Raw genomic sequence first — 17,452 nt, 5'->3', positions numbered from 1 at the left:
TCATTATCTCTGCACCAAACCAGTGTCTACATATATTAAAACAGTGCGTTTCTATGATCTGTGGATAAAATGATAAGGTACCAACATTTTAACTTATAAAATGGGCCTTAAAACACATCTTTCTTATAGTCCCTCTTTCTTCGTTTTTTTTAGGATTTATAATTGCTATTTCCTGCCTTGATTCTAAATGTATGATGTTTATATTGTATTTATTTTATTATAATTATTTTCGCCTATGTAGAGCTTTGCGGTAACACTAATGAAAAGCGCTATACAAAATAAATGTATTATTGTTATAATATTTTTTAGACGGTTGTCTGTGACATCACAGGGTAGGTTTAAAAGTTAGTAAAACAATGAGTTTCTAGCCAGAGTGAGAACTTGTTAACTTTATATATTTTTTTCTACAAAACGTAGAAATGCACCGTTTTCACGTGTAGACACTGCTATTGTGCTGGAGATAATGAAAATGAGGGTGAAAAATTGTGGATTTAGATTTTATCTGAGCTAATGTCTGCCCATCACTATCAGTGAGTGTCCAGTGTGTGATTCTGTTACACTTGTCCTCGGGGCTGGAGAATAACACACAGATGAGGCAAGATTACAACATAGAAATATATAGTAGCCATGATTTCACCTAAAATACTCTCTACTGAAAAAAGTCTGATTGTAATTATGTGGATGTCATTTCAGTTCATTATTTTCTATGACTTAAAGCTACAATATGTAACTTTTTGGGTGACTGACCAAATTCACATAGACATGAGAGTCATAGATCTTTCATTCTCATTGAAAGCAAGCCTAAGAAGCGGTAAAGCTGTTCTATGTGCACTATTTCTATGCTTCCTGTTCTTAAGTTCCATTTTTGCATCTTTTACTTTTGGTTTTGTACACCAACTTAAAATACAATATTTTTGGTTATGGTAAAGATATTTAACATAGTGCATCTTCAACATAAATTCAGTCACACTCAGACTATTGCATGGGCATGGTTAAATGGTGTGTCACCAAACAGCGCCACCCAATGGAATATGTATCTGCCTTCTGCTGTTATCCAGTTATCCATGATAAAATATTTTTCTTATAATCAGAAATAATATATTTACAACTTTACAAAAATATTTTTACAATACATACAATTCTATACAGTGCAATTCTACACGTGTGGGCAGTTTCATTTAAAGTGTGATTACATGATCATAGATAGCACTGGTTTTGTGCACCATATGTCACAGTTATCATAATGTAAGACTTGGAGGGAGGGAGAGGAGAGGAGAGGAGAGGAGAGGAGAGGAGAGGAGAGGAGAGGAGAGGAGAGGAGAGGAGAGGAGAGGAGAGGAGAGGAGAGGAGAGGAGAGGAGAGGAGAGGAGAGGAGAGACAGACAGAGAGGTAAAACAGTAAATAGGGAGGTAAAATAGTAAATAGGGAGGTACAGAGGTAGAGCGTTTGTATTGTGGTTGGAATAATACATTTTTTCTGAAGATAATATGATATGTTTCATCAACTTGATTTGTAGAATAAGTTGGTCCTCAATGCATGATACATAAGCAGTGCTTAATATTCTGACATTCATGTGCATTCAACCCACAAATCTTAACATTTGCTTGCTCCAACATGTATTCTTCACAACACAACAGCAGTTCACCTGCCTGCTGCTATCAAGTGTAATGACAGACCTTTACAGCACTAGTCCTGCAGTAGTCCTCACACAATACAACTGTGTTCTGTAAACCTGTGGCACTCCACTCCAGCTCATTGCCCTCATTGTCACAGATGCCATATTTTCTTCAACAACTGCAACCATCTGCACTCGTTGCACCTCTGCCCATGCCAGGATATTCACCAGAACCGCTCCAACATTTACTCAGGCTCGGTTACAGAGATGCAACAATCTGCCTTGCTTTACAGTGGGCACTGTGGTTGTGTTTCAGCCATAGTAAGTTTCTACTGTAGTTCATTACAGTGGCAGAACCATGGTAGACGCCAAAGAGGAGAGACTTCATATGAGCAGATGAGGCCGTGACCTCAGGACGGGGTCTTGGCAAGGTCACCTTGGCACGATGTAACCATATGGCTTCTGCAGACACAGAGAGCCGTGATTGGGTAGTGGGTGGCTATGGTAGTGCTCCACTAGGGCTGACAGGGAGGAAAATGTCATCTCTAACTCCAGGAACAGCCGGGAGTCCTAAACCATAAACAAACACAATGAAATTAACATCAAACAAGACAGAGATAGTACTGGAATCCTCCGTTGTAATATTGATTTTGTCAGACAATCGACCTGGTAGACAGAGAAGGTAAAGACAGTGGTTCTGACCTCCTCAAAGAGCCTGTAGTTTCTGGCCTTGCACACACTCACATCCCACACCACCAGCACCTGATTCAATGAGAACAAATGTACATTATTCACTAAACCAGTTTCCTTTCAATTATCACTGTGTGATGTGTGGTGAATCCCTAGTTGTTTATGAATCACAGCATGTGTTGGTGTGAAAAGCACCTGAAACCCTGCCACTTCAAAGACTATCTAAACAATCCCCTCCTCACCACAACCCCCCGGACTTTGCTGATAGCTACATTACTGAGGAAAGTGTATTCACTATGCCTGTGATATGTAGCTGTCCCACCTAGCTACCTTAAGATGAATGCACTAACAGCAAGTCGCTCTGGATAAGAGCTACTGCTAAATGACTAAAATGTAAATGCATGGTGTACCTTTGATGTTTTTGTTCCTGAGTTCCTGAAGCAGTAGAGACCGTCCTGCGGTGTTCTGGAGCTTTCCTTAAATAACCTGCAATTAAAGCACATTAATAATACATCAGTCAGACTGCAGTCAGACATGTGTTCTGCTCTTCTCTCATGAGAAAACAGAGACCTGATTTTCAGGAAGTGGTTGAGCACACTGTGATTAAACACTATTGGGCCCTTAAGACCATTACACAAAAATTAACAGGGGGTGATCAACAAAAATTCAGTACAGTGTGTCTTACTTTTCAACACTGCTTGTTTCTGTTGTGTCCAGGAACACAGAATCTGGTAATTGCATCTGAGGTCAGAAACAACGTGTGAAAAAACAACAACACATTAGAAGGATAGAATTGCATCAGCAGGCCAAGACTATTCTATAGTACACTGATCAATGAGACTAATCTGTAGTCCACTGATCAATGAGACTAATCTATAGTGCACTGATCAATGAGCTAATCTATAGTAAACGGATCAATGAGACTAATCTATAGTGCACTGATCAATGAGCTAATCTATAGTAAACGGATCAATGAGACTAATCTGTAGTACACTGATTAATGATCAATGAGACTAATCTATTGTAAACTGATCAATGAGACTAATCTATAGTCCACTGATCAATGAGACTAATCTGTAGTCCACTGATCAATGAGACTAATCTATAGTACACTGATCAATGAGACTAAGCTGTAGTCCACTGATCAATGAGACTAATCTGTAGCCCACTGATCAATGAGACTAATCTATAGTGCACTGATCAATGAGACTAATCTATAGTGCACTGATCAATGAGACTAATCTGTAGTCCACTGATCAATGAGACTAATCTATAGTGCACTGATCAATGAGACTAATCTATAGTCCACTGATCAATGAGACTAATCTGTAGTCCACTGATCAATGAGACTAATCTATAGTGCACTGATCAATGAGACTAATCTATAGTGCACTGATCAATGAGACTAATCTATAGTGCACTGATCAATGAGACTAATCTATAGTGCACTGATCAATGAGACTAATCTATAGTGCACTGATCAATGAGACTAATCTATAGTGCACTGATCAATGAGACTAATCTATAGTGCACTGATCAATGAGACTAATCTATAGTACACTGACCATGATTGTTTAATGAGACTATGGAATTGAGTAAACTGAGTAAACTTGACAACAAAACAACATACACAAAACCACACCACATAACGCAGGTGTTTTTCTCATAGCCTGTGTAAACTAGAGTTGTAGTCGATGGAGAACGGGTGGCAGGTAGTCTAGCGGTTCAGAGCGCTGGGCCAGTAATTGAAAGGTCGCTGGTTCGAATCGACTGGGTGAAAAATGTGTCTGTGCCCTTGAGCAATGCACTTAACCCTAGTCGTTCTGGTTAAAAGTGTCTACCAAATGACTTAAATGCAAAAATGTAAATGAGAATATAGAGGGTGCTTACATTCTCATAGTCTTCATCAGAGTCATAGTCAGTGTCCTTGGATGGATCCCTGCTCTTTCTTAAAGAGGCAGGCACCTCGTTCACTGGGGTCCGGAAGCTTTGTCCATCTGGAGAAGATCTTCTGAGAAGAAAGATGGTGTTTTAAACTGTGCTGTATTTGTGTGTTGTAAAATATAACAATCTTGAAATCAAACTATAGTTCAACAGAGCAAAAAGTAAAGTTTTCCTCTATGAAAGGAAACAGGGATTACCTGTATCTGTTGGATACTGAAAGGAGACACTTACTGTGCTGACCCTCCAGGTGGTTTAGGCTTGGCCGCAGGACATGGAAGTTTGGGTACCAGGGGTGGTTTGTACAGTCCAGGCTTGGTGTGGTTCAGTGCTGGCAAGGCCTGTGGTGGGAGATCTGGAGCTGGTCTGGAGCTGAGGCAGTGGTTTGGCATGCTCGGAATGTGACTGGGTTTGTTGCCACGGTAACCCGGTGGACTAGGGCTGGAGTGCAGCACCATCTTCCTTTCCAGGTCGCTGCAGATGATCAGAGTCGCGGGAGACTGCATGGTCACTGGAACAGGGGGCATCCTGTCTTTATGTTTCCCCCCAGCTATGGTGGAGATTGACATCTGCCCCATCATCGCCTGCTTCTTTAGGTTGGCCATGGGAGGGGGAGGGGGAGGGGGGATCGGGCTCTTAGCACTCCATGCACTCCTCTCTGGGCTAGGCTTGAGGTGGGTGGGAGGAGGTTGAGGGGGGGGCTTATTTGGGATGTCCTTGTGTCCATGGTGGTTGTGTCTGACCTCACCGAGCTTGGGTGGAGCTAAGGGCGCTGGCGGTTTCTTTGGAAGGGGGCTGGTGGGGCTCCTGATGGGGCCGAGTACGGGAGGGGGGAGACCTTTGCAGAATCCTGACATGGACTCTTGTCTGAACTGGCATGGGACTGGAGGAGGTGGGTAGGATGGTGGTGGAACGGTTGGCCTTCCTTCAATAGCAGCATAATACGATAGTCAGAGACAGAAAAAAACTGGAAAATGTGCATTTGTAATACAGTAAATCACCTACAAAACGATAGGATTCAAAATTATTTCAGCATAGTTATCATTTAGCCATAAAAGATGGGGCCATTAGTTTGAATTGTGATGACATGCCAATCCCATCAAGGGCAGTTTATCACAGTTATAGCACCAGCCACATCAAAGACAGCATCAAACTCAAAGACATTTACTATTCTGTAGGTCTACCTGTAGGTGTTGGTGGGCTATCTGGTTTTTCATAGTCATCCTCATCGTCGTCTTCATCCTCTAACATGTAATCTAGACATGAAAATTACATCATTGTTAGTGCACAGAGTTAATTGTATGAAACAAGTGTTGTGAAACTGAGCCATATTGCTTCAGAAGTGAGTAGTATGTCTTACTGCCTTCTGGGTCATCTGTGGTATGGGTTATGTCCATGGGGCGCTCGATTGATCCATAGAAGCTGTCTGCATCAGATTCGGAGTCACTATGGCAACAGAGTATTGTTATTGTCTACTAAGGACAAAAGGAGGACTACATTAATCACCTTGTATTTAATAAATTCACTAATCATGTATTCACTGACTCCCATGCATACTTGTTATAACACAGCAAGAGCTTACACTGTATATTAATCTAGAAGATAAAACCTACAGGCTCAGAAAGTCAATCAGAGCATGCAGCCAAACTGTCTACTATTTATCAGAAAAAGGAAGTAACCACAGATGATATGATTGTGTGAAGGAAGGGTTGTGTTGACTTACCTTGGAACATGTGAATCCCTTCTGTCATTGTAGTGATCAATTTCTTTCCGCAGATTTCGCATCCATTTCTTTCAGTAGACAAAAATAATCAGTATTACATTGTGATTAATACATTTACATTTGACATTTTATTCATTTCACAGATGCTCTTATCCAGAGCAACTTACAGTAAGTAGTGAGTGCATACATTTCACTATGTATATATACACTATATAATCAAAAGTATGTGGACACCCCTTCAAATGAGCGGATTTGGCTATTTCAGCCAGATCAGTTGCTGAACGGTGTATAAAATCGAGCACACAGCCATGCAATCTCCATAGCCAAACATTGGCAGTAGAATGGCCTTACTGAAGAGCTCAGTGACTTTCAATGTGGCACCATCATAGGATGCCAACTCAGCTCATCTCATTTCTGAACTGCTAGAGCTGCCCCCCGGTCAACTGTAAGTGCTGTTATTGTGAAGTGGAAACAAGAACAGCTCAGCCGCAGAGTGGTAGGCCACACAAGCTCACAGAACGGGACGAGTGCTGAAGTGCGTAGCGCGTAAAACTCGCCTGTCCTCGGTTGCAACACTCACTACCAAGTTCCAAACTGCCTCTGGAAGCAGCGTCAGCACAACTGTTCTTCGGGAGCTTCATGAAATGGGTTTCCATGGCCGAGCAGCCATGGAATATATATAGTGACGACTCACGCTTCACCATCTGGCAGTCCGACGGACAAATCTGTGTTTGGCGAATGCCAGGAGAACGCTACCTACCCCAATGCATAGTGCCAACTATAAAGTTTGGTGGAGGAGGAATAATGGTCTGGGGCTGTTTTTCATGGTTTGGGCTAGGCCCCTTAGTTCCAGTGAAGGGAAATATTTACGCTACAGTGTACAATGACATTCACAACGATTATGCGCTTCCAACTTTGTGGCAACAGTTTGGGGAAGGCCCTTTCCTGTTTCAGCATGACAATGGCCACGTGCACAATTCGAGGTCCAGACAGAAATGGTTTGTTGAGATCAGTGATGAATAACTTGACTTGCCTGATGAATAAATAACTTACCTCAACCCTATTGAAGGGGGGACCAACTTCATATTAATGCCCATTATTTTGGAATGAGATGTTCGACGAGCAGCTGTCCACATACTTTTGGTCATGTAGTGTGTGGTGTGTCCAAACTTTTGACTGGCACTGTATATATATATACATATATACATATATACATATACATACATATATATACACACACACACACACACACATATATATATATATATATATATATACACACACAGTACCAGTCAAAAGTTTGGACACACCTACTCATTCAAGGGTTTTAAGTGTCATTTTTACTATTTTCTAGATTGTAGAATAATAGTGAAGACATCAAAACTATGAAATAACACATATGGAATCATGTAGAAAGCAAAAAAAACGTTAAACAAATCAAAATATATTTTAGATTTGAGAATCTTCAAAGTACATGGCAGTTGTAACCAACAAATTCAAATTTGGACTCATCAGACCATAGGACAGATTTCCATTGTCCATTGCTCGTGTTCTTTGGGCCAAGTCTCTTCTTCTTATTGGTGTCCTTTAGTAGTGGTTTCTTTGCAGCAATTCGACCATGAAGGCCTGATTCACGCAGTCTCCTCTGAACAGTTGATGTTGAGATGTGCCTGTTACTTGAACTCTGTGAAGTATTTATTTGGGCTGCAATCAGAGGTGCAGTTAACTCTAATGAACTTATCCTCTGCAGCAGAGGTAACTCTGGGTCTTCCTTTCATGTGGCGGTCCTCATGACAGCCAGTTTCATCATAGTGCTTGATGGTTTTTGCGACTGCACTTGAAGAAACTTTCAAAGTTCTTGACATTTTCCAGATTGACTGACCTTCATGTCTTAAAGTAATGATGTTGTTTCTCGTTGCTTATTTGAGCTGTTCTTGACATAATATGGACTTGGTCTTTTACCAAATAGGGATATCTTCTGTATACCACCCCTACCTTGTCACAACACAACTGATTGGCTCCAAAGCATTAAGAAGGAAAGAAATTCCACAAATGAACTTTTAATAAGGCACACCTGTTAATTTAAATGCATTCCAGGTGACTACCTCGTGAAGCTGGTTGAGAGAATGCCAAGAGTGTGAAAGCTGTCATCAAGGCAAAGGGTGGCTACTTTGAAGAATCTCAAATATAAAATATATTTTGATTTGTTTAACACTTTTTTGGTTACTACATGATTCCATGTGTTATTTCATAGTTTTGATGTCTTCGCTATTAGTCTACAATGTAGAAAATAATACAAATAAGGAAAAACCCTTGAATGAGTTGGTGCGTCCAAACTTTTGACTGGTACACACACACACACACACACACACATATATATATATAAATAATTAATTATATATCTTCTGTTACTAGGAATGTGAGAGGTTCTTAATCTGTACGTATCGACCCTCACCCTTCTCTCATCCTCACTGGCTGCTGAGAAGTACCAGGTACGGTGCTTCTTACTGAAGTGGACAATTTTGAAGGGAAACACATTACTGGAGGTGGTCTCTTCTGCTGCCCTCATCACCCTGCCAACGAGAGGAATAGAAACTGAAACCACACATTAAAGAACACTACATAAGTAGCTTACATTCATGAAACAAATACAGTATACACTGAGTGTACAAAACCTTAAGAACACCTGCTCTTTCCATGACAGACTGACCAGGTGAATCCAGGTGAAAGCTATGATCTCTTATTGATGTCACTTGTTAAATCCACTTCAAATCAGTGTAGATGAAGGGGAAGAGACATGTTAAAGGTTTCTTAAGCCTTGAGACAACTGAGACATGGATCGAGTAAGTGTGCCGTTCAGAGAGTGAATGGGCAAGACAAAAGATTGAAGTGCCTTTGAATGAGGTATGGTAGTAGGTGCCAGCCTGTTTGTGTCAAGAACTGCAACGCTGCTCCATTCTTCACCTTCAATAGTTTCCCTTGTGTATAAACAAATGGTCCACCACCCAAAGGACATCCAGCAAACTTGACAACTGTGGGACGCATCGGAGTGGGGGGAGGTCTGCAACTCAATATTAGAAAGGTGTTCTTAATGTTTTGTACACTCAGGTTATATACATAAAGTACAAGCCCCCTCACTCTGACCAATCCAATTTCACATTTTGTCGGTGAAACCATCTGGCAACTGTGTCATTGGTTTATTAATGTATTACTGTTTTCATCACATTATTGCTGTAATAACATATCATGCCTCCTATGTCACATACAGTATGCTGTGTGAGCTGAATAGGCCTGGCCATGTTTCAGTGTGCTAGAGCTGCACAGCTGTATTAACGCTCTATTTATACTCAGCCTCAGCAGGGAGAGGAGACTCCAGACATGTAATTACACAGTTACACAGTTACCACCATGGAATTGCAGCATACCTCTATAGGGAAGGACTCATTAGAGGGAGGAACTCAATGAAAACACCACAGGGTATGATAGAGCCTACTTCAATAGCCACTTTAACTTTACAAATGTCAAACAAATATGGAAAATAGATGGTAGAACATTGCCGTCTCCATTATTGGCTTGTGACCTGATGTATGAATTGATATGACGATATGACGAGTGTTTGGTAATCGTAAGCAAAACCTCTAAAAGCTTTATAGAGATGATCTCATTCAGCAGGAAGTGGCACATCAACACTCAAAATCAAATCAAATTGTATTTGTCACATGAAACAAATACAACAGGTGTAGACTTTAGCATAAAAAATGCTTATGAGCCCTTTTCAAACAAGAAAAGTTGGCCCCCCAAAAATCAGAAAGATAAATAGTAACACAATAAAATAACAATAACAAGACTAGTACTGGTACCGAGTCAATGTGCAGGGGTACGAGGTAGTTGAGATATTTTAGGTCATATGTGCATGTAGGTAGGGGTGACCAGGCAATCAGGATAGATAGTAAACAGAGCAGCAGAAGCGTATGTGAAGACTGTGAAAGAGTTTGAAAGTGTCTATGTTGTGACTGTCTGTGTGGCGTCAATATACATGTGTTTGTGTGTTTTGTGTGTGTGGGGGTAGAGTCCAATGAGTGTTTGTGTGTTTTGTGTGTGTGGGGGTAGAGTCCAATGAGTGTTTGTGTGTTTTGTGTGTGTGTGGGTAGAGTCCAGTGAGTGTGTGGGTAGAGTCCAGTGAGTGTGTGGGTAGAGTCCAGTGAGTGTGTGGGTAGAGTCCAGTGAGTGTGTGGGTAGAGTCCAGTGAGTATGTGGGTAGAGTCCAGTGAGTGTGTGGGTAGAGTCCAGTGAGTGTGTGGGTAGAGTCCAGTGAGTATGTGGGTAGAGTCCAGTGTGTGTGTGGGTAGAGTCCAGTGAGTGTGTGGGTAGAGTCCAGTGAGTGTGTGGGTAGAGTCCAGTGAGTGTGTGGGTAGAGTCCAGTGTGTGTGTGGGTAGAGTCCAGTGAGTGTGTGGGTAGAGTCCAGTGAGTGTGTGGGTAGAGTCCAGTGAGTGTGTGGGTAGAGTCCAGTGAGTGTGTGGGTAGAGCCCAGTGTGTGTGTGGGTAGAGTCCAGTGAGTGTGTGGGTAGAGTCCAGTGAGTGTGTGGGTAGAGTCCAGTGAGTGTGTGGGTAGAGTCCAGTGAGTGTGTGGGTAGAGTCCAGTGAGTGTGTGGGTAGAGTCCAGTGAGTGTGTGGGTAGAGTCCAGTGAGTGTGTGGGTAGAGTCCAGTGAGTGTGTGGGTAGAGTCAAGTGAGTGTGTGGGTAGAGTCCAGTGAGTGTGTGGGTAGAGCCCAGTGTGTGTGTGGGTAGAGTCCAGTGAGTGTGTGGGTAGAGTCCAGTGAGTGTGTGGGTAGAGTCCAGTGAGTGTGTGGGTAGAGTCCAGTGTGTGTGTGGGTAGAGTCCAGTGAGTGTGTGGGTAGAGTCCAGTGAGTGTGTGGGTAGAGTCCAGTGAGTATGTGGGTAGAGTCCAGTGAGTGTGTGGGTAGAGTCCAGTGAGTATGTGGGTAGAGTCCAGTAAGTATGTGGGTAGAGTCCAGTAAGTGTGCATAGAGCCGGTGCAACAGAGTCAGTACAAATAAAAAGGGGGGCAATGCAAATACTCAGGGTAACCATGTGATTAACTGTTCAGCAGTCTTATGGCTTGGGGGTAGAAGCTGTTCAGGAACCTTTTGGTCCCAGACTTGGTGCTCCATTCTATGACCTGGGTGGCTGGAGTCTTTTAAAATTCTTAGGGTCTTCCTCTGACACCGCCTGGTATAGAGGTCCTGGATTGCAGGGAGCTCGGCCCCAGTGATGTAGCGCCTTGAGGTCTGTAGCGCCTCTGTAGCGCCTTGAGGTCTGATGCCAAGCAGTTGCCATACCAAGCAGTGATGCAGCCAGTCAAGATCCTCTCAATGGTGCAGCTGTAGAACTTTTGTAGGATCTGAGGACCCATGCCAAATCTTTTCAGCCTCCTGAGGGGGAAGAGATGTTGTCGTGCCCTCTTCACGACTGTGCTGGTGTGTTTGGACCATGATAGGACCTTAGTGATGTGGACACCGAGGAACTTGAAGCTCTCGGCCCGCTCCACTACAGCCCTGTCGATGTGAATGGGTATGTGCTCGGTCCCTAGTTCACGATCAGCTCCTTTGTCTTGCTGACTTTGAGGGACAGGTTGTTGTCCTGGCACCACTGCCAAGTCTCTGACCTCCTCCCTATAGGCTGTTTCATCGTTGTCGGTGATCAGGCCTACCACCGTTGTGTCCTCTGCAAACTTAATGATGGTGTTGAAGTCGTGCGTAGCCACGCAGTCAAAGGGTAAACAGGGAGTACAGGTGCGGACTAAGCACGCACCCATGAGGGGCCCCCGTGTTGAGGGTCAGCGTTGCGGATGTGTTGTTGCCTACCCTCACCACCTGGGGTGCCGGCCTGTCATGAAGTCCAGGATCCAGTTGCAGAGGGAGGTGTTCAGTCCCAGGGTCCTTCGCTTAGTGATGAGCATGGAGGGCACTATGATATTGAATGCTGAGCTATAGTCAATGAACAGCATTCTCACGTAGGTGTTCCTTTTGTCCAGGTGGGAAAGAACAGCACATTGAGAAATGCTTTCATTGTCAGCAGACTTTCTCATCTGATCAGGATTTCTCATCATAACAAACTGATTGCAACTGACAATACCAGCTGTATTTAAACATTAATTAATAATCATATGTAGGCCTATGTGAGAATGCCAACATGTTTTGCCCGAAGCCTATTCAAATTTATGTACTTCTGTGCAAAAAGAAGGACACAATAGTGAACACTGACCTGTTGTAGCCATTGAGAGAGAAAGCTCCTTGCGGTGCAGGACTGGTGCTGCTCTTGAAGTAATACACACATCCCTTGTGGATGATTAAGTAGCGAAGAGGCCCTGTAAGATTGCAGAAGGAAATAAAACACAAAGAAAGGTCTCACAAATAAGCCAGGCATAAAAGCAAATATGTTCTTCCTAATTTGATGAATCTCCAACCCTGCTCCAGGACTGGTGAAATAAACGTTGTGTTGAGATGAAAGTATGCAGTGCCACTCATCTCAGACCTTTGTCAGAATCCCTTGGTACAGTAAACATTAATGAGCCATGTAATGTATGTATGTATGTATGTAATGTTATGTACTGTAGGGCTACTCACACTTCATAAGGCTGAACTGGCTCCCTCCTTTCTTGTGCACATAACCAGAGTGGCACACACCCCCTGGCATGGTGAGCAGGTTCTGGGCCCCGATGGCCCTCATGGGGATGGGCCAGGAGATCTCTGCTGAAGTCATGTTTCTGAGCGTACAAGGAGGGAGAAATAACACATCATACACCACAGTACATATCACAGAGCTGGCAGTGGGCTGAATGTATGGGTTCGTATATGTTTATTTAACTTGACATTTCTGAGATGCAACGCTAAATTATTCTCTCAGCAGCTGCATCGTTCAATAAGACCACAGTGAACTCTGAATCTGATTGTACAAAAACAGCAACACATCATGAGCAAGAAGCACTTGAAGACTTGAGGATTCAGACCATATCAACATAATAAAATAAACATCTCATAACGGCTCAGTCCTAGAAACATCTTACATATCCTGACACATCAACTTTCTCTCCACTTCAAACTCACAAGACAGCAAACATTTCACTGCAATTTGTCCTCATTAAGTTCCATCAACAATGACACCACATCAATTCTACATAGATATAGAAACAAAGAAACAAGCACCCCAGCCAATAGGTCTGCCACCCAATCTAAACCCTCATAATGCCTGGGAAACGTGCCCCATCAGCAGCTTACCTCCTGCTCATTCGTCTCCTGAGGGTCTGAACTGCTGAGCTCTCCCTGAGGAGATCCATGAATAAACCCAATGAGAGAACCACACCACTCTGACTCTGCTAACTTCTAAATCAGACTGAGACAGAGAGAGGACGCGCTAAGGCAGACTCAGAGAGACACACACCACACTCTCCTCTAAATCTCTAAAACCCTAATACAGCCGGAAAACCTGCAGTCTCAAATCTTGACCCTGAACCGGACAAGCGGACAGGAAACTGGACGTTTCCCCTGGAATGTGCCTCATGCCCTTTCAGAGCTGTTGATTGCACCCTGTGTTGTGGGCTTCCTGCCTTGCCGCCCACTGTGCCTGCCTTGCCTTTCCTTGCCCTGACGATGGCTGCCTGCCTTCTGGGAGGGAGTACAAGGAAACCAGCAGCCTCCAGACCCACAAGGACAAATATACTAGGAAGGGAGCACCAGAGGAGGGGAGAGGGGCTTCCGTTGAGGGGCACAAGATCTGACTGTTAGATAAGGATGGAAATGAGGCATGGGGAATCTGCATCTCTCCCCAGAGTCAGTCAGGGGTAATCTGCATCTCTCCCCAGAGTCAGTCATGGGTAATTTAACTCTCTACAGGAGGAAACAGCCAGGCAGGGAGATTCAATAAGGATGCAGGAATGTAGTTTAGTCTGATTCGTGGATTAGGAGGGGAAGAAAAGTATGAAGTATTTCTGCAACTGCTTTCATGTTTAAATGTGTTTATGCAACGTATCTTAAGCATCTAAATTGAACTTTGACGAGGCAAGCAGATTGACGTTGGACTCAGTTGGGTGGACTCAGTTGGGTGGACTCAGTTGGGTGGACTCAGTTGGGTGGCTTGGTCATTTCTGACCGGTTTGTGGCCTCTGCTACAAGGGGACTTGAAAGGACAACGGCAGCATTTATCTGTCCTGCAGCCACCTTTTGATGTTTGTGTTGTTTCCACTGGGAAGCGATAACCGCTGTTCAAAAGGCAGGCAGGGTGTGGGACCTACGGACAGATTCATTCCACCAACCTAACTGCATGTTCTGGCTATTTTTGGTGTTGGATACTTGTGGTTGTAAAGGGGAAAGAGAGATTAAATTAGGAACTTTACTCTGTGATTAACAATGGAGGACTGCATGAACAGAATGGTCTCTTTGTGTGAAGAATAATTTCCATTACACCTAACTCATTGCAGTTAATCGTATCTTATATATAGTAAGTGAGAGAAATGCATTATCAGAGCTATGGCGTATTACAATATTTCAGATGTATTAGTCGTCAGTAATAATCAACAAAACAAACTTGATTAAAGGGATACTTTAGCATGCTAGCAGATACCCATAGACTTCCAGTCAATGCGCTAACGCTAGTAAGCATTGGCTCGCAAAACTACCTTTGACTTCCTTCATACTGGACACAGATGCATAAAAATAGTATCGACAAGTTCATCTGACTCTGGGGAAAAATCTCTAAGTATCCCTTTATAGGGTCCAAATCCACAGTCACCTTGAATGTAAGAAGTGCTTTTCAGCACAAACATGTGGGTTCTGAACTCTCTAACCTCACTGCTTAGTGAGACAGAGATGCTAATTAGGATAAGAGAACTCATTCTTGCCAGGAACTCAGATGTAAACAGGAGTGGCAAGTATAAAATACCAGATAATTATTCACACCTACTTCCTACTGCTGCCTGGAACAATCTACCGGCAAACTACTCAACACAACCCATGTTTCTAGAGGAGAAACTAAATGAAACTGTTTTTCAAAAATATAGTGTGAACGATTCACAGTGTGCTCTCACCCATGCAACTATGATTTTGCCCTTTTCATGAGAGTGCTTGGTAGACTTTACACTACTCCTTCCTTCCTGTTCTACACATTCAAATGGAAACAACCACAAAGGTGTTGGGAAAACACATTCTCTGAATGACTACTCAGCATAACAGGGACAGCGAGCGAAAGATCAGTATCATTAACTGTGTCATAACTTTTGACATACATTTCCCATCACAATATTGCCAAGTTCAACCTCATGATTATATCTCTTGTTTTGCAGATGTCTGCTGTTAGTGAAAAAACTAATAGCAGCTGGTTCCACCACAGTCGGAAGAACGTTGATGAGCATAGTCTCACAGGTGTACAACACTCACAGCTGTTGGACAGTCTAAAGGTGTAGGCTTTCTACACAGAGGAAGTGGAGTAAGCAAGGCCATGTAGGGGACATGATGAGTTTCTGTTCTAAAAGGTCCAATGAAGCTGTTTTTAGCTCAATATCAAATCATTTCTGGGTAACTATTAAGTACTTTACTGTGATTGTTTTCAAATAAAATGGTCAAAAAGAAACTAAAATAGAAACAATAATATTGCTAGGACTGTCTGGGAATGTTCTGAGTGGGGAAGGGAAAACTAAAAAAAATTGCTGTTATTGGCAGAGAGGTTTGGAACTCTTTCTTATTGGTGAGGACACCAGGCAGGCCTGAAATTCCATCCCACCAAAACAGGTTGAACGTTCAGGCGGTCTTTTCAAAACAGTTCTTACACTAAAAGGGCATTATCATCATTTTCACATTTTCACAGTATTATTCCAACCTCATAGCGTGGAAATATATATAAAACAAAGGACAATTACATTGACAACACTGGGCATTTAAAAAAAAAAAAGAATTCACAGGTGAATAGGTTTCTGTTCCCCTGGTCAACAAAGTTTCCGACTAAACATAATATGTACATTTCTTTCAGCATTCACTCATGGTAGGCCACCCTGTAGCAGCAACAACCTCATTCTGCTTTTTGGGGGAGCTTGGCTTTCCCCCGCATCACTTCCTGTCTCCTAATATGAGCATGGCCTCTCTACAGGAAGTAGACAGGACTCCACACAGTTTAATAATACGAGGAAAGAAAGAGGGAGGCAGTGCGTGCCCAGAATAATAAATACTGTAGAAAAGCAGCAACATGACAAAACAAGCACCAGCTCCTCTCATTAGAGATTCAGGACTAAGAGCTTTAGTTTAGATTCAGGACTAAGAGCTTTAGTTTAGATTTAGGACTAAGAGCTTTAGTTTAGATTCCGGACTGAGAGCTTTAGTTTAGATTTAGGACTAAGAGCTTTAGTTTAGATTCCGGACTGAGAGCTTTAGTTTAGATTCCGGACTGAGAGCTTTAGTTTAGATTTAGGACTAAGAGCTTTAGTTTAGATTCCGGACTGAGAGCTTTAGTTTAGATTTAGGACTAAGAGCTTTAGTTTAGATTCCGGACTGAGAGCTTTAGTTTAGGGGATGCGTCCCTTTTACTTTCCTGAATATGTTAATCACAATCAGAGAGTAACACAGTGATCAAGTAAAAGTGTGTGTTCACGAATGGGAGTGCCCTTGAGCGCAAATTTGTTTCCTGTAAACAGGATTTTCAATATTACTGTATTTAAACAGTTGCAAACATCTTTGCTTTATAACTCCCAATAAAATAAGCTGTCCAGCAGTTAAATTGATGACATATCAGTGTTTGTTGACCATCATAAAGTCATTGGTGAGAAAGATTGACAGTTGAAACCATGATAGCCATCCTCTTCCACACTGGTAGGACTACTTGTCATGAATGATCTCACTGGCACCTGACTTCAAGTCTTTCTCTTTCACTGCATCACCAAATATACAAAAACTGAGTAAGTAGGAAAGTAGGAAAGTCTTATGCCTCACACTTACATGAAATCCCGTTCCCAACACATTCTCACGCTGGGCTTGCTCCCAAGGACAAACAACTTCTTTTTTCTTACTGACACAGCCATGGGTGGTGCAAGGCAGTCCTCGTTACCATGTTATTTCCGACAGGTTGAGCAGACAGATGGACGTACAGAAGACAGGGACAGACAGACAGAGTGTGCTACTGTACTGATAAATAGATAGATACTCCTGGTAGAGCCTGGTGGGGCTGTCCGTCTGAGGCGCTGCCTGAATGCTGAGACCCAGCAGCACATTTCCGGAGGGCCTCATCTCGGGGCCCACTATCCACATTGGCTGACGTGACTGAGAAGCTACTTCCTGCTCTCTGAGGCGGAGCGGCTGATTGGATGACGCCCTCATACATTCAGCCTCTCAGCCCACAGGGCCACAGACAGTGTGCTGGCTGTTGGAGGGACTTTCCACCCCCCAGCACCATGGAACAATGAAAGGGGTCACACCGTCACGGACAAATATCCCGAGAGTG

The 17,452-nt window shown here is 42.9% G+C and overlaps 1 protein-coding gene across 2 annotated transcripts; it reads right to left on the bottom strand.

Moving 5' to 3' along the window:
• Positions 1-1,323: 1,323 nt before the first annotated feature.
• LOC120044981 (SH3 domain-binding protein 2-like) lies at positions 1,324-17,200 on the bottom strand. Of its 2 annotated transcripts, none has more exons than XM_038989771.1 (13): positions 16,951-17,200; positions 12,598-12,737; positions 12,236-12,338; positions 8,426-8,543; positions 5,971-6,038; positions 5,608-5,693; positions 5,432-5,503; positions 4,482-5,172; positions 4,197-4,317; positions 2,992-3,047; positions 2,717-2,792; positions 2,319-2,378; positions 1,324-2,186 (listed from the first exon to the last, which is right to left on the bottom strand). In XM_038989771.1, the coding sequence occupies exons 1-13, from the start codon at positions 17,031-17,033 to the stop codon at positions 2,049-2,051; spliced, it is 1,812 nt and encodes a 603-aa protein (XP_038845699.1). In that variant the 5' UTR covers positions 17,034-17,200; the 3' UTR covers positions 1,324-2,048. The 2 variants fall into 2 exon arrangements, with proteins under 2 accessions (XP_038845699.1, XP_038845700.1); XM_038989772.1 differs by having other exon boundaries at positions 4,197-4,314.
• Positions 17,201-17,452: the final 252 nt, after the last annotated feature.

Source organism: Salvelinus namaycush, chromosome 3 (genome assembly GCF_016432855.1).
Source record: "Salvelinus namaycush isolate Seneca chromosome 3, SaNama_1.0, whole genome shotgun sequence".
NCBI lineage: Eukaryota > Metazoa > Chordata > Actinopteri > Salmoniformes > Salmonidae > Salvelinus > Salvelinus namaycush.
The sequence above is the reverse complement of the archived record's forward strand: the minus strand, read 5'-3'. Positions and strand labels throughout refer to the sequence as shown.

Excerpts from the sequence above, each read along its gene's own strand:
- LOC120044981 (XM_038989771.1), bottom strand. The coding sequence starts at position 17,033 with ATGGCTGTGTCAGTAAGAAAAAAGAAGTTGTTTGTCCTTGGGAGCAAG. Across the intron at positions 6,039-8,425 it reads CCAGTGAGGATGAGAGAAGG|AAATGGATGCGAAATCTGCG; the intron begins GTGAGGGTCGAT and ends GTCTACTGAAAG. Across the intron at positions 2,793-2,991 it reads GAAACAAGCAGTGTTGAAAA|GTTATTTAAGGAAAGCTCCA; the intron begins GTAAGACACACT and ends CTTTAATTGCAG.